Raw genomic sequence first — 21557 nt, 5'->3', positions numbered from 1 at the left:
GAAAAAGTGGTTGCATTTTAAAAAAATAACCAGGCAGCAGCAGTGACAGATACAGAAAAACCTCAAGGAGGTGGCGCTAAAGATATCTTGATCTGCCTTTACTTTTACTGTAATAAAAAATAATCAAGTCACACACAAAGTTTAAGAAAGTTTTATGTACACTGATTATACACATATACAAGACAATGCCATCTTATGATATAAAAAGTTACAATTCTGGTTTTCTTCCTTAAATGATGAATTCTATGCACCTATTCTTCCTGACAAATTACATCTTCAATAGGACAATCAATGTCAGGGTGAGTGTCCAGCAGAGTTAAGCCATTAAGTCGATCCCTATGTGCCAGAGATAAACATATAAAATACGATGATGTGGACGCACGTGCTACATAGAAAAGTACAGCTTCTCAATAACTCGATTCAGTCGAGTCAACTGATGAAAGAAAGAAACAAACAAATATCATGGGGACTACTGGTGGGGGCGGTGTGGGTGGCCACACAAGGGGGGAGGGGCCGCGCGCCCCCCATATGTATTCACCACTGGGCAGCAGCAACTTGTTTGCAGCAAACAAGGATAGGCTACCAGACTGGAAAAAATGACATGGTGTGCAGCAGCTGACAGTCACCAGGATACGTTGCATAGGTAACAAGAAAGATGTTTAAGGGTTTGTAGTGAAGACACAGGAGGTAATTAATAAAGCACATTTAGCTGCTGATGCCGTGTTCAGTACTGATGAAACTGGCCTCTTTTACTAGATGCTTCCTTTGAAAACATTACCTGCCAAGAATGAGAAGGAAGTCTGAGGGTAGAAACAACAGAAACACTGCATGATGTTAATGACATGTTGTAATGCAAATGGGAGTCATAAATTACCACCCATGCTGACTGCAAATTATCAATATCCACATTGTTTTCAACACAATGACAGAAATACATTAACAGTGGGACACTGTGCTCAGGAGAAAGCACGGATGAACAGAGAAATAGTCTCTTGCTGGTTCCATAAAAAAATTTGTACCATCCATACAAAAGAGCTGAGGCAAAACAAGCTTCCTCTGAAAGTTGTCCTTGTAACTGACAGTGCTCCCAGTCGTCCATCTGATGTGACTCTAAAATCCAATGGTATATATTACAAGCATTGTTTCTTCCATCCAATGTCACTATTGACATGCATTTCTTGTCTGTTTGCTGAACTAACCTGAAAAGATTCTGTTGAGATTACGTTGAAGGTGTGGAAAGTAATCACCTTTCTTGGTGTTGTTTCCCCAAAAGCAGAAGCACAGGATAAGTGGAGAATGCTACCATAATAAAGAGCTGAAGATGTAAATGTGAAAATGTGATTTATTAGATTCATTACATACATTGTACACATCATATGATCTGTTGTACAGAAGACACATCAAGTTTAGCAAAAATATAATGTATAATGATTTACATAAATTCTTTTTACACTATTTTAAAAATAATGCCAATAAATATAACACTACAAAATTTACTATAAATTAACACTTTACCAATTTCCTTTGTTGTACACAGACAGCACTACAATATTAGCTATAGATTTTTATTGTTCTAAGTGTTAGACCGTCTTCCATGAATTCATCAATGGTGCAGTAACATTTCTCTATTAAAATAGTTTGGAATAAACTTTTCAGCAAACCAAGGTCCATTGTTAATATGCTTCTTCCTTTTAATTTGTTATATATTTTTAGCCCCATGTACAGTGGTGTCTGAGCTTGAAGTTTTCCTTGTGATGAGTACTGTTGTTGTTGTTGTGGTCTTCAGTCCAGAGACTGGTTTGATGCAGCTCTCTATGCTACTCTATCCTGTGCAAGCTTCTTCATCTCCCAGTACCTACTGCAACCTACATCCTTCTGAATCTGCTTAGTGTATTCATCTCTTGGACTCCCTCTACAATTTTTACCCTCCACGCTGCCCTCCAATGCTAAATTTGTGATCCCTGAATGCCTCAGGACATGTCCTACCAACCGATCCCTTCTTCTAGTCAAGTTGTGCCACAAAATTCTCTTCTCCCCAATTCTTTTCAGCACCTCCTCATTAGTTATGTGATCTACCCATCTAATCTCAGCATTATTCTGTAGCACCACATTTCGAAAGCTTCTATTCTCTTCTTGTCCAAACTATTTATCGTTTATGTTTCACTTCCATACATGGCTACACTCCATACAAATACTTTGAGAAAAGACTTCCTGATACTTAAATCAATACTCAATGTTAACAAATTTCTGTTCTTCAGAAATGCTTTCCTTGCCATTGCCAGTCTACTTTTTATATCCTCTCTACTTCGACTAGCAAAAGTCATTTAATACTTTAACTGTCTCATTTCCTAATCTAAGTCACGCAGCATCACCCAACTTAATTCGACTACATTCCATTATCCTCATTTTGGCTTTGTTGATGTTCATCTTATATCCTCCTTTCAAGACACTGTCCATTCCGTTCAACTGCTCTTCCAAGTCCTATGCTGTCTCTGACAGAATTACAATGTCATCAGCGAACTTTGAGATATGAAACTGCGTCTGTTGTGAAATCAGAGTTGGGAGTCAATGTTAAAAGTGAAGAAACTTCTCAAATTATGTTTCAGGGTGACATTATTGTAAATCATGTTCAAATGTAAATATAGCAAAATCTGACGTAGGCATGACACCCCATCAGGACAATATGATTTTCAGGTATAACGATGACTTACAAAAGATTTGTTTTAAAAAATTCAGAAAAATCACTCAGAAAGATGTGGAAGACATAGTATTATCATTAAAAAACAAAAATTCAGTTGGATGGGCTGGAATACCTTCCATGGTAATCAAGGCAGTACGCCACATTATTTTATGCCTTTGTTTTAGTTCTTTGTTTATACTATTTGCCAGTTTTCTTGCTGCCAGTACCACTTTTTTAATATAGTCTTATAGCACTTAACATAAGTTACAAAATTAGGGTCTCTATTTACTTTGAGCTCATTGTGCAGCTGTCTTTTTCTGGCACGTGAAATTTTTATGCCTGGTGTAATCCAAATTTGTTTGTTCCTGGCTGATTTGATAGGATTTTGGGGGAAATGTTTCACTGAATGCAGCCAAAAAACAATTTAGAAATTTATCGAAATTTTGTTGCTTGAATCACAGTGGTCTAAAGGCCAGCTTATAACACTTAACTGATCACAAAACAACTCTAAATTTTCTTTGCTAAAATTCCTTCTTATATAAGATTCAGATTTTAGTTTCTCTGTTTTGGGGAACTCTATAAACAATGCTGAGTGGTCAGATATCCCTAGGTCTAGGCAAAACTTCCTTGTATCATCAAATTGATAATTTGTAATAATATTCAGGGTTCTGAGTGGAAGTTTTCTCTAGTGCACATAGTAAAGTTTAACTTGAAACCAGATTTTGGATTAAATCGCAAAATTTTTCAATGTCTTCGCTTTCAATTAATATATTTAACTTAAAGTCTCCTTCAATCACAATCTTTTTATTGCTTTCTTTTTTAAGTTTATCTAAGAGATATTGAAATTTTTCTAAGAACAATATAGTAGCAGAACTCTCAGGAATTCTGTAAATTGATATTATCACAGTATTTAAATCACACAGCTCTTCAAAATAGCTTTCAGATACATTCTTCATTTAGCTAACTAAAATATTCTTTCACTTTAAAGTTTAAGGAGGCGTGCAGTAAGATACAGGAGCCCCCATGAGATTCGTTTTTTCTACAGAATCTGCTGGCAAATTTGAAATTGCTAATTTTATTTAGAACGCCTACATGTTCTTTTGTGAGCCAGTGTTCATTTAAGCAGACTACCTTCATGTTTGCCAATTCAGAAAGTATAACTTGCAGTTCATCAATTTTAAAGTAACCTAGATTTGGAGGTTTTTCTGCTAAACAGTTTATATTTAGATGTATCAAGATAGAATTTTTCAGTTTGTCTATACTTTGAAGAGCCTCACTTGTTCCATTATATTTACAGTTCCCATTTTGGATCACCCCTTTTGTTTTCTCACCCCTTTCGGAAGTTTTCAGTTCCCCTTGCTTTCAATGATTCTGCGGATGTCTGCGATCATTTTGCTGAAAGTCATTGAACCTAACCTATTCGTAGCCCATCCTTTCCCAGACACTTACCATTTACAAATTTATTTAAGTCAACAAAAATTGCACCCAGTTTGTCACACTGTCCCCTGATTCCACTGTTTATCTTATTTATATATGTATCACTTACTGACCTGTGTAAAATTGCACTAATGACAATTTTTTAATTTCCAAACACACTTTTTGCTGAGCAGATCAAATTCTGTGTTTCACTGACTATTTCTGCCTCACTGCTCTTCCAGATGGAATTTATGCCAACATGAATGAAAACACCTTTGTATTTTTCATTTACAATTTCAGTTTCACTTCATTTTGAATTAAGAATATTTTGAAAGCGTCTACTGATCTGATGCGATTGGATTCCGGGACGAACATCGATTTCACAGCCTGGAGTTGTAACATTCTTCAGTATGGAGTCGCTAACAACAAGGAAGTCCCTTTTTTCAATCGGTTTTGCTGTGGCATTCCACATTTGCTTTTTTTGTAGGTCACTGTTTCCCATTTATATTTGTTTAGAGATAGTCCAGTGGGTGGGTTTTCTACATTGTTTTTGATCACATTTCGCATGTGTATTTTGAAGGTTTTGGTACTTGGCTGGTGTTTCTCAGAAACCCTGGATTCCATTTCGCTTATTTCTGTTTGATGGGTATAACACAAACATAAATGTTTTTCTTGAATTAATCTATCATTTTCTTTCTTTGTAGTCAGTAATTCGGTTTTCAATGCTTCAATGTCCTTGTGTAGCTGCTTTATAATTTCGTTTTTTGTACCTTCTTTTATTTCTGTTTCACACGCACAGGCCTGTTTTTCCTGTATTAATCTCTCTTTTTCTTTTTTTATAGTCACTATTTAGGTATTTAATGCCTAAATGCCCTTTTACAGAAACTTTATAAGTTCGTTTTTTTATTTATAAGATCGACTGTTTCAACTCGTAAACAAACGTAGCAAGTCCATGGAATATCATCACTGATGAATTTTAGGTTCACTTTTGCGCACTTTCCATGCATCCACTAATTGCACTTGACACACAAAATACCCTTCATTACTTGCTTTTCATGTTCTCTACACGAAAAATTGTTTGATTTTTGCTTTTTGATGAGAGCAAAGCATTACTACTTTCCTATCGGCACCATCTTGGCCGATGAGCAGATGTGACCATCAACTGACACAGAGTAGAAGCCAGTATTATATGAGCAAACTAAGTTGACACTCAGCACTGTAGCTGATGGGAACAACTGTAAATGGGAAATGCATCTAAGGTCACCCCTATCAGCCACCGCACTGAGTGTCAACGCAGTTTGCGCGTATGGTACTGAGTAACAGCCATGAGCCAGTAAATTCAGAGCATCAGGTGCTGACGCTTTGTACATTGACATGTGCTCCAAGCGCCCAGGAGAGGGAGACCCTAGTGAGGAAGATGATGCTAAGTGGCTGAATGAGGCAAAGATTAAGAGACTCTTCTGAAGTAAGAGTGATTTCAGGTGAGCCGCAGGGGAGTGTCGTAGGACTGTTGCTGTTCACAATATACATAAATGACCTTGTGGATAACATCGGAAGTTCACTGAGGCTTTTTGCGGATGATGCTGTGGTATATCGAGAGGTTGTAACAATGGAAAACTGTACTGAAATGCAGGATGATCTGCAACGAATTGACGCATGGTGCAGAGAATGGAAATTGAATCTCAATGTAGACAAGTGTAATGTGCTGCAAATACATAGAAAGAAAGATTCCTTATCATTTAGCTACAATACAGCAGGTCAGCAACTGGAAGCAGTTAATCCCACAAATTATCTGGGAGTAGGCATTAGGAGTGATTTAAAATGGAATGATCATATAAAGTTGATCGTCGGTAAAGCAGATGCCAGACTGAGATTCAGGGGAAGAATCCTAAGAAAATGCAATCCGAAAACAAAGGAAGTAGGTTACAGTACACTTGTTCACCCACTGCTTGAATATTGCTCACCAGTGTGGGATCCGTACCAGATAGGGTTGATAGAAGAGATAGAGAAGATCCAACGAAGAGCAGTGTGCTTCGTTACATCTACATCTACATCTACATGACTACTCTGCAATTCACATTTAAGTGCTTGGCAGAGGTTTCATCAAAACACAATCATACTATCTCTCTACCATTCCACTCCCGAACAGCGCGCGGGAAAAACGAACAACTAAACCTTTCTGTTCGAGCTCTGATTTCTCGTATTTTATTTTGATGATCATTTCTACCTATGTAGGTTGGGCTCAAAAAAATATTTTCGCATTCGGAAGAGAAAGTTGGTGACTGAAATTTCGTAAATAGATCTCGCCACGATGAAAAACGTCTTTGCTTTAATGACTCCCATCCCAACTCGCGTATGATATCTGCCACACTCTCTCCCCTATTATGTGATAATACAAAACGAGCTGCCCTTTTTTGCACCCTTTCGATGTCCTCCGTCAATCCCACCTGGTAAGGATCCCACACCGAGCAGAAATATTCTAACAGAGGACGAACGAGCGTAGTGTAAGCTGTCTCTTTAGTGGACTTGTTGCATCTTTTCAGTGTTCTGCCAATGAAACGCAACCTTTGGCTCGCCTTCCCCACAATATTATCTATGTGGTCTTTCCAACTGAAGTTGTTCGTAATTTTTTACACCCAGGTACTTAGTTGAATTGACAGCCTTGAGAATTGTACTATTTATCGAGTAATCGAATTCCAACGGATTTCTTTTGGAACTCATGTGGATCACCTCACACTTTTCATTATTTAGCGTCAACTGCCAACTGCCACACCATATAGCAATCTTTTCTAATTCGCTTTGCAACTGATACTGGTCTTTGGATGACCTTACTAGACGGTAAATTACACCATCTTCTGCGAACAACCTAAGAGAACTGCTCAGATTGTCACCCAGGTCATTTATATAGATCAGGAACAGCAGAGGTCCCAGGACTCTTTCCTGGGGAACACCTGATATCACTTCAGTTTTACTCGATAGCGGCCATTACTTCGTGTGAATAAAGAGCTAGCTGTGTTGCACAAGAACGATGTTTTCTGAAACCATGCTGATTACGTATCAATAGATCATTCCCTTCGAGGTGATTCATAATGTTTGAATACGGTATATGCTCCAAAACCGTACTGCAAACCGACGTCAATGTTACAGGATCATTTAGTAATTGTGAAAGCGTTACAGAGATGATAGGTAAACTCCAGTGGAAGACTCTGCAGGAGAGACGCTCAGTAGCTCGGTACGGGCTTTTGTTGAAGTTTCGAGAACATACCTTCACCGAGGAGTCAAGCAGTATATTGCTCCCTCCTACGTATATCTTGCGAAGAGACCATGAGGATAAAATCAGAGAGATTAGAGCCCACACAGAGGCATACTGACAATCTTTCTTTCCACGAACAATACAAGACTGGAATAGAAGGGAGAACTGATAGAGGTACTCAAAGTACCCTCCACCACACACCGTCAGATGGCTTGTGGAGTGTGGATGTAGATGTAGATGTAGAATAATAATGAATAGCGTGCTGGAAAGTAATGACGAAAATGATGGACAAGAGGACACAGGAAGACAGAGATGAAGATTTCTCATACTGCTGATGCTGAAGCTGCAGAATCTTCCTGGAGTACATTATGCAACAACCATGTGCATACAGTATCAATGTAGTGCTCGTAAAGTGGTCGCATGATAAAGTATGCTGCCATCGAGTTTCATCATTGCAACAAGTAAAAGTTCAGGATGTGCTGAAGGATTGTTTTTCTATGAAAATAAATGCATCTTTGGGTTTAATAAGGTACAGGTCCTATGCATTTAAACTAATTTTCAGACACACTCAATAATCTGGCAGTTCTGCTAATCTGGCACCCAGCTGTGGAAGGAATGGCCCAATTAGCAAGGGTCTAGTGTATTACTATTACTTGCTGTGATTCGGTGTGTTCATTAATATCCATCTAATGTTCTATGGTGTTATAGCATAGCGTACTGAATAAAAACCAAACAAAACTAAAATGTCCCGTTCCAAAGACAATGTGTATTCCTCGCAGTAGTTAACAGGTCCCGATGTTTCTGTTCACAGAGTGCTGTAATGTAGTGCCCCGTGAAGCGAGCCGCATCACGAGTTTCCTGTGCGAGATGTGCCAGGAGAAAGGCCATGCGGGACGCGCCCGCTCCCCGTCACTCGTCAAGATTCCCCACCCGGGACAGCCATCCTCGGGGCCAGCCCTCTTGCTGGCAGCACCTCTGCGAGCCTGCTGATAGGCAGAGGACAGTGTCGTATCTCCTAGAGGCACTAGTTTACCCGAATGTGGAGTGCCACGGCATCCATCTGTATGACCAGGTCTTTGTATCTTGCCATGAGATGCTACGCTGTAGTGAATGTCACTTTCTTTTTTGTTGTGTGTGCAGAACAAGTGTACTGCCATCTGATTTAAGAAAATGCCTACAAGCTTTAGCCCAGTTTTCTCATCTGTTCTGTAAAATGTTTTTTCTATAAGAGTGCTAGCCACTGCCCATCCTGTACTCAAATTCTGGTCAGTTATGAACTGTATGATTACTTATCTCTGTAAGAGTGATTATTGCTGAGGATTATAATTTTTCACTGTTGAGCAGTATTTTTTAGTGTCCAATGCTGGAAAGGTGACTGAATTTAGAATGTAAAGTTGGAGTTGTACATCACACACATGTAAACTCCAAATGATTTTGAACAAGTTTCAGTGGTAATTATATGTTAATGTGTAGCACCTTTTGGAGGCAGAGAGAGAGAGAGAGAGAGAGAGAGAGAGAGAGAATGCATGCATACATGTGTGTGCACAGGTGCAAAGGGAAAGTACAGAGCCTATACAGTTATCTGCAGACGTAGAACTTAATATAAATGTTAGTATGTTTATCTTTCATGATGTAATGAATTGATATGTGAATTGAGTTAGTGTGTGTTGTTTATACGTTATTAAATTTTGATCTGAAGTCTGAATCACATTTATATTGCTTAGCCAATCTCATGCTTTCTCTCAGTGGTATGTCAGAAATGTTTGGATAGTGTATAACTTTTAAAGCAATTTTCATTTCAGTTATTGAAATGTCCTATTGTTCCTCTATAAAGATTTTTATCATGCTCCTGCTGAGGGAAATTCACCAATATTTACTACTGTATAAATTCTGTTATTAAAATAAGAAATAAAAAGACTGCAAATTAATTCAATGCAAGTGTTTAATTTTGATGTCAGATGTAAAAGGAGGATTGCTCAAAGACGATAATTCCATAGAAATGTTGGAATTGTAGATCAACCCTGAAACAAAACATTTCTGAAATGTGTTTTAATAAGGAGCAACATTTTATTATTACTGGATACCTAAGTCTTAAAATCTGGACAATGAAACTATTATGAACACTACATTTGATGAAGAATTTAGTCTGATAGCTGAATATATCTAGCATTCTTTTCCGTCGTGACTCTGTGTGACACAGTACGTCCTCTATGTGGTCAGAAGCAATGTATCTTATCTGATTGTGGTTTTATCTTCCTGGATTTCTATGATATTAACTATTTGATGGAATATTTTGTGCTTTTCCTTTTTAATCATAGCTTATTATTTGCCAATAATATTTTTTTAATTACATATTGAGGAAAGACTATGAACATATTACTGGAAAATGCTAGCAACCTCTGATCACTCTGAAGAGATATGAAATAGAATAATCACATAGGCTCAGCCAGAAGTAAAGCCAGTGGCAGGCTTCAGTTTATTGGGAAAATACTAGGGAATTGCAGTGCAGTCAGTCTATGAAGGAGAGTGTTTACAAATTGCTTCCAGAATATAGCTCAAGTATGTGGGACATGTGCCAAATAGGAATGCACACAGAAAAGGGCACCACAGTTGGTCACAGTTTTATTTGATCCTTTGGAGAGTGTCACAGAGATGCTGAAACAAGTGGCCTGGCAGACTCTTGATGATAGATGTAAACTATTTTGAGAAAGCCTACTCACAAAATTTCAAGAACCGTCTTTAAATAATGACTCTAGGAGTGCACTAAAACCCCCTACTAATCACTCTAGTTGGGATGTTGAGGATAAGATTAGGTTGACTACAGCACAAATAAAGGCATGCAAACATTCATTCTTCCTATGCTCCCCACGTGGATGGGACAGGAAAAAGCCATAATAACTGGTACCATGGGATATAGCCTCTGCCATACACTTCACAGTTTTTTTCAGGGTAATAGATGCAGATAGAAATATAAATTAATGCTAAATACTAAGAAAACGGGGAAAGATAGATACTGCCTACAGGAAAATTACAGAGACCTTTGGAGGAAAGAGAACCACTTGTATGAATATCAAGAGCTCAGATGGAAACCCAGTTCTATGCAAAGAAGGGAAAGCAGAAAGGTGGAAGGAGTATATGGAGGGCCAATGTACTTGAGGACAATATTATGGAAATGGAAGAGGATGTAGATGAAGATGAAATGGGAGATATAATACTGCATGAAGAGTTTGACAGAGCAATGAAAGACCTTAGTCGAAATAAGACCCCGGGAGTAGACAACATTCCATTAGAATTCCTGGCAGCCTTGGGAGAGCCATCCCTGGCAAAACTCTACTATCTGGTGACCAAGATGTATGAGACAGGTGAAATACCCTCAGACTTCAAGAAGAATATAATAATTCCAATCCCAAAGAAAGCAGGTGTTGACAGATGTGAAAATTACCAAACTATCAGTTTAATGAGTCACGGCTGCAAAATACTAACACAAATTCTTTACAGACGAATGGAAAAACTGGTAGAAGCCGACCTCTGGGAAGATCAGTTTGGATTCCGTAGAAATATTGGAACATGTGAGCCAACATAGACCCTACGACTTATCTGAGCTGGAACTAGAGGAAAGCAAATTGGAAGATCATTAAAGAAATAGATGAAGTAAAGCAATTTCTCAAAGAAACCAAACGAGAGAAACATAAATCTGTAAACCATACATTGAGGCATAACAAAATGGATAATGAACATTCTTGAGGAAAAATAAGGGGTGAAATGGGCACAGATAACGCCAGGAAATAAATTTTGAAGATACACAGAGGACACTGAAATACAAGATGTACCAAAACATGAAAAATTGAGCCGGGGATCAAATAATGGTTTCCTCGACCAAGATTAACCTTTGGAATAGGATGGGGTTATTGTCTCTGGTTTTCCAAAAGATACAGCTTTTGTGTTAGATGAGGCAGCATGCTATCTCTGCCAAGAACACTCTACAAGGATAATGAAATTTCCTTATTACATTAACTGATTTTAAATTATTATTATATATTGTTGATAAACAGATGATGAAAATCAAGAAGTTGAGCCTGTAGGTTTTATAACTTTTAACGTATGGTCTTTGGAAGGAAATGGCTTTTGCAAATAGGAAAAACAAAACAGAAGGTGTTAAGCAGAAGAGAAAAGTAATTAAGGCGAAATACAACCTAATGAAAATGACAAGTTTCAGAATCTCCCCAAATTCTCATGCATACAGGATGCCCTCCCAGGTGCATTTCCTCTGGTGTTTCAACAGACGTTTGCAATTTTGTTTTTGTAATGTGTAGCTTGAGTTAACCCAAAAAAATACAGCTCATTGTGGGATGTGCAGTGTCGACAGAAAGTGTTAGTTTCTTTCCTGCTACAAACAAAATTATTTTTAAAGTGGAATTCTCTGTGTGTGTTTGTGGTCCCAAATTAGTCTAGCATGATGTGTGTTTTATCATTGTTTAACAATAAAATAAAAGAATAACCAGTACTCCAGCAGAGCTGCTGCTCGGCCGCATCAGTCAGCATGTGCAAGGATGGTGCTCGTTTTGCTGGATTACTGATTATTCTTCACATTTTACTGTCCTTATTAATACATATCAATAAAGCAAATAGTATGCTAGATTAACTTGAGACACTCTATCGAAGAGGCATTTAAAATTCCACTTTAAAAATAATTTTGTTTCTAAATGGAAACAAAACCAATTCTTTCCATCAAAACTGGGTGTCATAGGAAAGATGTGAGGAGCAGTATTGTGCGGGATGACTTCAGATACACACTACAGAAACAAAATTGCAAATAACTGCTGAATCACCAGAGAAAATGTGGCTGATGACTTTTAAGAGGGTTGTTGTTGTTGTCTTCAGTCCTGAGACTGGTTTGATGCAGCTCTCTATGCTACTCTATCCTGTTCAAGCTTCTTTATCTCCCAGTACTTACTGCAACCTACATCCTTCTGAATCTGCTTAGTGTATTCATCTCTTGGTCTCCCTCTACGATTTTTACCCTCCACACTGCCCTCCAATGCTAAATTTGTGATCCCTTGATGCCTCAGAACATGTCCTACCAACTGGTCCCTTCTTCTTGTCAACTTGTGCCACAAACTCCTCTTCTCCCCAATTCTGTTCAATACCTCCTCATTAGTTATGTGATCTACCAATTTAATCTTCAGCATTCTTCTGTAGCACCACATTTCAAAAGCTTCTATTCTCTTCTTGTCCAAACTATTTATCGTCCATGTTTCACTTCCATACATGGCTACACTCCATACAAATACTTTGAGAAACGACTTCCTGACACTTAAATCAATACTCGATGTTAACAAATTTCTCTTCTTAAGAAACGCTTTCCTTGCCATTGCCAGTCTACATTTTATATCATCTCTACTTCGACCATCATCAGTTACTTTGCTCCCCAAATAGCCAAACTCCTTTACTACTTTAAGTGTCTCATTTCCTAATCTAATTCCCTCAGCATCACCCGACTTAATTTGACTATTCCATTATCTTTGTTTTGCTTTTGTTGATGTTCATCTTATAACCTCCTTTCAAGACACTACACCTGGCATATGTTTAATTTCATTGTTACAAAGAAAAACAAGAGCTGGATGCAGTGAGGATTGCTTGATACTTCATCTTAAATGTGATGTGTCCTATGGATCACTGTTGCAGTTTTAATTATTATAACAGAGGAGTGAATTTAACTAAGGATTTCTGCAAGCTTTTACAGAAAATTTAAACTCGAACTTAATGAAACTTATATTTCAACAACATTTTTGAGATTCGTAGTGTCCACAGAGGAAAATCACCTGAGATACATACACCATAAAAATAATCAACAATGTAGGGAAAGATAGATTGCTACTTACAGTAAGGAAGACATGTCAAAGTTGCAGACAGGCACAAGTAGAAGACACTCACATATAGCTTTTGGCCTTCATCAGTAAAGCAGTCAAATCAGTAAAACACATTTCCACTTACACATACAGTTTGTCTGGGTTAAACATAAGCTTATATAAAATACAGTAGCTCGAGACATAATTGAGATATTTAATGGCAGTTTGCTTCTCTGCAAGTATGCAAAATGTTTTCTACGTTTGCTTGTTGCGGCAGCTACTACTGTTCGTGCATGCACACAACTGCTTTGTTCACATAAAACTGTGTCAGTAGCCATTTGGACTCCACAGCGAAAGGTGTTCTTTGTGCTTCCTCAAGAGAGCTAAAATCTGTCACACTGGCACAATGTTGTTTTTGGCATCAGTATGGACTGGAACTGACTGGTGATGTGCCCACTTACATAAAAATTGAGAAATGGGATAAGCAGCTTTGGGAAACTGGGAATTTGCTTTTTATGTCAGGCCACCATGCCAAGCACACATTTCAAGAGGATGCTGCTGTTGCATTAATTCGTATGTCCTTCCCCTGCAGAGCCCTCATAAATTAATCAGACAAGCAAGAAGGCAGTTAGGTACCTCATTTGAGAGTACACAATGTTGTCCATAAAAGGTTGTGTCTGTGGAAAAGAAACTGCAGCTTCACCACAAAATGAAGTCTGAGAATAGGTCAGGAAAGAACTCATTAGTGGAGCCTATCCTGGCAAAAATGGATGAAACGAGATATTCCTCAGTTTTGTCTGTTTCTCGGTTGATGCTACATCATTCCACATTTCCAGCACGATAAACACGCGCATGGGGCACTGAACTCTACCCTCTCCCCCCCCCCCCTCCCCATTTGGAGTGGTAGAGTGCAGACGTGACTCTCTGAAAGTGAATGTGTGGTGCAGATTGTTGAAGGACAGGGTTATAGACCCATATCTTCTCTTGGAGCATACAGTTAATGCAATGATGAACATAGATATGTTGGAGGTGTATGTTGTGCCACAACTTTCTCATGAACTTTCAACAAGATTGCGGCCCCGTGCCATTTAGGGAACATTGTGAGGGATTTCTTGGACCACTAGTTCCGAGATCACTGGATAGGTTGAGACAGTCCACTGATTTTTTTCTTTTGGGATTTATCATGCACCAACTGTGCACACAGCAGTTGATGATCTATCAGATCTGTGCCATCACATTCGTGCAGCTGTCACAAAAAATACAGTGCTGCAAAATACTTGGAGGGAAGTGGAATACAGATTAGATGTCTGTTGCACCACTAATGGTGCACATATCGAAGTGTATTATCTGTGTGAAAAAACATTTTGAGTTACCATACTTGTAGAAGCATTCCATTAGTAAATATCTCAATTCTTCTCAAGTTGTTATTTTTATATTATTACACGTTTAATCCGGACACCCCGTATAATAGTGCCTCTACATGTTTCGAACTGGTAAATCAGATGTAGGCCTGTTGCCAAATCACTATAGCTCATCTTTTGGCCTATGGTGTTTGCCAGTAATGTGTTTGTGGAAATAATGTAAGAGATGAGACTCAGACATTATGGCAAAAAAGAAAGAAAAAGAAGTCTTATACCACCGTTAGCTGGTCTAAACTTCCATATCTGAAATGTAAATTATTCAAAGGTAGTTGTGAATAAACAAGTTTATGCTGTTTGCTTTGCATCTTCACCATTTATGTTAGCAAACTGGTTTTATTACCCTTAAGGGGGAACATGCATGAAATGTATACTCTTACGTTATCTAACAGTGCGTCTAAAATATTAAAGATGAACAAGTAAAATTTTATGTGGTGGTTAGCAATAGTGTAATGCAACTTGAAATTCAGTTTTCAAAACTTTTTTTCAAACTTAGAAATCACTAAAAAAATATCTATTTTAATACATTGATATTTATTAGTGTTCCTTTCCCACATAACCTGTTACACCAATCACTGCCCTAGTTGAACTGTGTGATGTCTCCATCCATAGAAACAATTATACATAAGCAATTTTGAATATTGTGATAAAAAACATTGTGTAGTGTTTTAAATCTTTTTTGTAGGAATTAGTATAGAGATTTCAGCACTTTTGCCTATGTATCGCATCTTAAAGAAAACATTTATAGCTTTGTGTGTATGTTTGTTGCACTATGAGAAACATGTGGGCCAAATATCAAGGCATTACATCACTCCTGAGAAAAAGGTACACAAGTGTCAGAAAACATAGTTCCTGGGAAAATCAGTTTAAAAGGTAAACTGATATTTTCTTCAATTAGACCTGCTCAGAATGCCCTCGAACAGTACTTAGAATCTTTCTTGTCCTTGAGACCTGACTTCTTTCCTTTTATTTTGTTTCCTTCGCTAGTTCCTGAATAAACAGTCCAGCTCTAGACACATGACAATGGTTAATTTTCTCAAGAATTTAAAGTTTATGCACCACCCCTGAAGCCCAAATACTGCAGCACTTTAACTCTTTCTCTGTTCCCATGACTGAAAACAATTACAGCATCATATGCTGCAAGCTTTGCAACTGCAGATGATCAAAGTGTTGTCTTGGGGCAATGTCTTTCAGAGACTCATTTGGATTTTGTGTTTTGCCATGAACACACTTCCTTTGTAGGACACTGTTGTGTACATAGTTCTGCGTAGTCAGTGCGTACACAACTTTCCCACTGGAGCGCGCCCCGCTAAGCACAACAGCGCAGGTGCAGCGCTCGTCCGGCTCCGCACTACGAGATGGTGCTGTCTTAGAGACGGACCAAATTCTGCTTCCGCCGATCCGCGTATTAATATGTAATGCAGCCAATGAGATTGCTGCTAATGTAGAACCTTTTCTCCTTGCGGATCACACTCGCGACTCACGCAATGACACCTGAACGCGCGAGGTATTATAACGAGTGTACAGACCTCTGATTAGTCGGTCTGCATTTGTCTGCATCAGTCTGTTCCAGTCGGCATTAGTCTGTAGTCAAGTTTCAGTCTGCGCCTAATAAGATTATCATATTCCTGAACATAGCCATTAAGATAAATGTATAGACAGTTTGTCAAGTATCAGAGACATGTGAGAATAAGATTAACGTACCAAGACCAAGGGAACTTCAGATTGTCAATTGTAAACAGCATCCAGAATCAAGTTAAGTAATTTCTATGTTTTTATTATTTTAATAAATGTGTGTGAAAATTAATCAAGTTCTGTTTAAAGTTGGTCACCGTCAATCTGCTACTCTAAACGTGCAAGTGGCATTTCTATCGTCTGACCTAACAGCAGAAGATAAACACACCACGATAAGAACACGAGACATATTGCTGACACTCGCCTACTTCGTTAGAGCGACAAGTCAAATAATCTGATGGTGTGTGTACCGAAGGTACACGCACACCACAGACACCATTTGTCAGGAACCTAAATGTGGCCTGATAGCATTCATTGCACATTCAGGAATGCATTCCATGTTGGTGTTAAATTGTTATTCAGTAAACATAGTGAAAAGGAGTGTGACCAGAAAACATTGAACGACATAGAAATTTTTTTTTTATCGCTTCCCATACAATATCAAAAATGAAACTTTGGGAAATAGTTGTAAGTAAATTTTATTACCAAATGGAAACCAAATTGAAAAATGAAATTTTTGGGCACACCAGCACGTGTCACCTCTTAACTGGTTTTCACAGCCATGGCTATGCAAGTCTGTAAAGTACAGTATACTAAAATTTCCATATGAGAGAGAGAGAGAGAGAGAGAGAGAGAGAGAATAAATAGTTGCACTTTTATAATGTGCACGTTGTACCATAAACAAAAATTTCCATTGTATTTGACACGCTCATTCTCATGAAACACAGGAAAGAACAAAGTCTATATCTGATAATAAAAACTTAACACTGTAATTTATAAATTTAGATACTATATAAATTTGGAATTAAATAAAATGTTCTGAAAATTTCTGTGATGTACTAACTTAATTAATAAATTAAACATATAATCAAGTTCTGGAGAACATTGTATTGGAAGTGATAATTACACCAGCACACAAGATTTCACTGATTTTGAACAAATTTATTAACTGGTAATCATCCAAATTCATGGGACCTGATAAAATTAATTTTGTGAACAATCAAACATATTACAAATAATGATGTTAATACAGAGGCTGAAACTTCAGTCTCACTGGGACAATGAACAATGAGGAGCATCCACAGTGTGCCTTGTGTTTGAAAGTATACTGCCTAGCAAATTAAAATGTCATTTAGAATTTGTTCATAAGAATGATGTAATCAAACCAAGTTCTGATAACAAATTATGTTGTAGAAATGCATTTTTAATCAAATTTTCTCTTTTTCCATTGTGCTGGATGACTCTTTACCAACTGGAAGTTCGTGCCTCTCTCAGTGGTGGAATGCTTCATCAAAATTGCTGTTTGATCATTTTGAATGTTGAATTTATTGGCTTTGAGTGGCGTACAGTGGTATCAATGTATGCACGGATCACGGTTTGTTTTTTACTCACAGTGTCATACAAATGTCGGCTATGCTGACAGCTAAGGAGGGTGGCTTTGCCTTCTCCCATGCTCCTTACGTGCAGGGGGAGGGGTGCTGGAAAGGAAGAGGTACACTGGTGGAGGTGGGGAGGGAAGGTATTACTATTATACTCTTCTATGCTGGCATCTATATTACTGAACGGCTAAACTGGTTTACGGTATCCGGTCCTAGTTCCATATTGCACATCTAATGCCTTCCGTGAGGAACAAAAATTTTGTTTTCAGTATTTTGTACAAACTGTACTGCAAAACTTGAGGACAAGCTAGATAAAGTAACATAAAATATTAACTACTTGGTGGAAATGAATTTAAGTGCATGAGGGGTCATATGTCATAAAGTGGGAGGGCAGCAAGACTGTAGTGCAAACTGGGTCTGGCCCTACAACACGAGGCAGTTGAAGGATGGGAAATGTGGTGTCACTGCCAGACACCACACTTGCTAGGTGGTAGCCTTTAAATCAGCCGCGGTCCATTAGTATACATCGGACCCGCGTGTCACCACTATCAGTGATTGCAGACTGTGCGCCGCCACACGGCAGATCTAGAGAGACTCCCTAGCACTCGCCCCAGTTGTTCAGCCGACTTTGCTAGCGATGGTTCACTGTCTACATACGTTCTCATTTGCAGAGACGACAGTTTAGCATAGCCTTCAGCTACGTCATTTGCTACGACCTAGCAAGGCGCCATATTCAGTTACTATAATCTGAACAGATAATATTGTGAATCATGTAGAGTCAAGAGCGATGTTCATCATTAATGGATTAAAGTTAAGTATCAAACTAATTACGTCCACTTTCTGAATTCTCATTGTTTGTCATGTTCCAGACCTCACGTCAGTATAGTCCTTCCCTCCTCACGCCAGCTGCGTGAGCTAAAACGCGTGCATTTTGGCCTCCTCTAGTAACACGGTGTTGGCTCTTCTGCCAACCCAACAGGAAAAGACAGTGGTTGTCTATCAGCAAGCAGTTACGATTTACTGTGGTGGTGTTCTTCATTACAACACGGCCTGGAGACAACATTTGCATGACTTCACACGGGGAAGGAGTGAGGACAAAGTGTGATAAGCATAGCCAGTAGTTTGGTTTTGCTCACATTTGGTTTTGTTTCACATGCAGGGGGTGTGTTCCAAACCACAGGAACTGCAAGAGAGATGGTAGTTGACCACAGTCAATTGCAGCAGCAGATGACCACTATATAGTGCAATGGGCATGAAGGAATCAGTGTCAAACAGTGAGTGCAATTACAACCACATTTAACAGGACTTAAAAGGCACACAAAGTCACACTCCACAGTGGCACAGTGACTGCACACGAGTGGTCTCTTTGCCTGACAGCCGCCACTCCGTGTCCTGTTGACACCCGTACACCGATGGCACCGTTTCTGTCAGTGTCCAGAGCATACCTCTGACTAGTGATTCTGGACGTACAGTCATATGTCGAGGGATGGGGATATATACTGCACTCGAGAACACTGTCAAACATGATATTTTTGAGGATTCAGTGTTACAGTGTGTGGAGGTATAAAGTTGAACACTTACCAGTCAATGTTACTGTAACACTGTACTCCTTCCTAGTGTTTGTCTTTTCGTGGGTGCATTTGACCCAGACTTAATTTTTATGGATAACGTGTGACTGAATAGTACAGCACGGGTGCGGGAGCTCTCGGGACGGAAGGTATTTGGCAAATGGAGTGGCATGCCCATACTGGTAGAGGAATGGAATGCCCTACCACAGAGCACTGAAAGACCTGAGTCGAAACAAGGCCCCCGAAGTAGACAACACTCCATTAAAACTACTGACAGCCTTGGGAGAGCCAGTCCTGACAAAACTCTACCATCTGGTGAGCAAGATGTATGAGACAGGCGAAATATCCTCAGACTTCAAGAAAAATATAATAATTCCAATCCCAAAGAAAGCAGGTGTTCACAGATGTGAAAATTACCGAACTATCAGTTTAATAACTCATAGCTGCAAAACACTAACGCGAATTCTTTACAGACGAATGGAAAAACTAATAGAATCCAACGTCAGGGAAGATCAGTTTGGATTCCGTAAAAATGTTGGAACACGTGAGGCAATACTGACCCTACGACTTATCTTAGAAGCTGGATTAAGGAAAGGCAAACCTACGTTTCTAGCATTTGTAGACTTAGAGAAAGCTTTTCACAATGTTGACTGGAATACTCTCTTTCAAATTCTGGAGGTGGCAGGGGTAAAATACAGGGAGCGAAAGGCTATTTACAATTTGTACAGAAACCAGATGGCAGTTATAAGAGTCAAGGGACATGAAAGGGAAGCAGTGGTTGGGAAGGGAGTGAGACAGGGTTGTACCCTCTCCCCGATGCTATTCAATCTGTATATTGAGCAAGCAGTAAAGGGAACGAAAGAAAAGTTCGGAGTAGGTATTAAAAGCCATGGAGAAAAAATAAAAACTTTGAGGTTCGCCGATGACATTGTAATTTTATCAGAGACAGCAAAGGACTTGGAAGAGCAGTTGAACGGAATGAACAGTGTCTTGAAAGGAGGGTATAAGATGAACATCAATAAAAGTGAAACGAGGATAATGGAATGTAGTCGAATTAAGTCAGGTGACGCTGAGGGAATTAGATTAGGAAATGAGACACTTAAAGTAGTAAAGGAGTTTTGCTATTTGGGAGGCAAAATAACTGATGATGGTCGAAGTAGAGAGGATATAAAATATAAATTTGTTAACATCGAGTATAGATTTAAATGTCAGGAAGTCGTTTCTCAAAGTATTTCTATGGAGTGTAGCCATGTATGGAAGTGAAACGAGGGCAATAAATAGTTTAGACAAGAAGAGAATAGAATTTTTCAAAATGTGGTGCTACAGAAGAATGCTGAAGATTAGATGGGTAGATCACATAACTAATGAGGAGGTATTGAATAGAATTGGGGAGAAGAGGAGCTTGTGGCACAACTTGACTAGAAGAAGGGATCGGTTGGTAGGACATGTTCTAAGACATCGAGGGATCACCAATTTACTATTGGAGGGCAGCGTGGGGGTAAAAATCGTAGAGGGAGACCAAGAGATGAATACACTAAGCAGATTCAGAAGGATGTAGGCTGCAGTAGGTACTGGGAGATTAAGAAGCTTGCACAGGATAGAGTGGCATGGAGAGCTGCATCAAACCAGTCTCAGGACTGAAGACCACAACAACCACAAAAACTACTTTACCTTCCTGTGGCTAGCACGGGAGCATGTTGCGGGGCATGCATTGCTGTCTGTGGTGATCACACACCCCACTAAGAACATTTTGTAACCAAACATTATGGTTACTTCATGTAATTATTGTCTTCAAAGAAAAGTGTCATCGCTGTTCGTCTCATTGTGTATTTCTTTCAGTTAACTTCTGCACTATACTGAACTGTAGCAATTCTTTCTACATATGATCCCAAGCTTCAGCACGCTACGTTACTTGGCAGTGACATCCTACAAAAGTTATTTTGTCCTTAAATTTTGCAAACCAGCGCAATTGCTGACTGAATTTAAAAATCTGTCATAATCTACTCACTAAGAGGTGTAATCTTATGTTTAAGGTTTAAAACAGTGAGACAAGTATTACAATCAGAAACTGTGTATATGTCTCGAGGCACCCCAAGTAAATACCTAAATTATATTCATCCAGTATTTGAGAATGAGAGTGCTTGGTGACTTGCAGAGAACTTTACACAATTTCAGACCTTTTATAAACTTTTACATAAAAAATTTAACACATTTTCTCATTTGTAAAGTAATCAGAAGTTTGCAACTGATCTACAGGTGG

At 38.7% G+C, this 21557-nt stretch overlaps 1 protein-coding gene across 1 annotated transcript in view; it reads left to right on the top strand.

Annotated features, from left to right (window-relative positions):
- LOC126209916 (titin-like) overlaps window positions 1-9247 on the top strand; it is a 285842-nt gene extending 276595 nt beyond the window's left edge. The window contains exon 22 of the mRNA XM_049939036.1: window positions 8161-9247. Coding sequence (XP_049794993.1) covers window positions 8161-8339 — 179 coding nt within the window. The 3' untranslated portion in view covers window positions 8340-9247. The remainder of the gene's footprint in view (window positions 1-8160) is intronic.
- The last annotated feature ends 12310 nt before the right edge of the window (window positions 9248-21557 follow it).

This window comes from Schistocerca nitens, chromosome 10, assembly GCF_023898315.1.
Source record: "Schistocerca nitens isolate TAMUIC-IGC-003100 chromosome 10, iqSchNite1.1, whole genome shotgun sequence".
Lineage (NCBI taxonomy): Eukaryota > Metazoa > Arthropoda > Insecta > Orthoptera > Acrididae > Schistocerca > Schistocerca nitens.
This window is presented reverse-complemented; position numbering and strand designations above follow the sequence as displayed.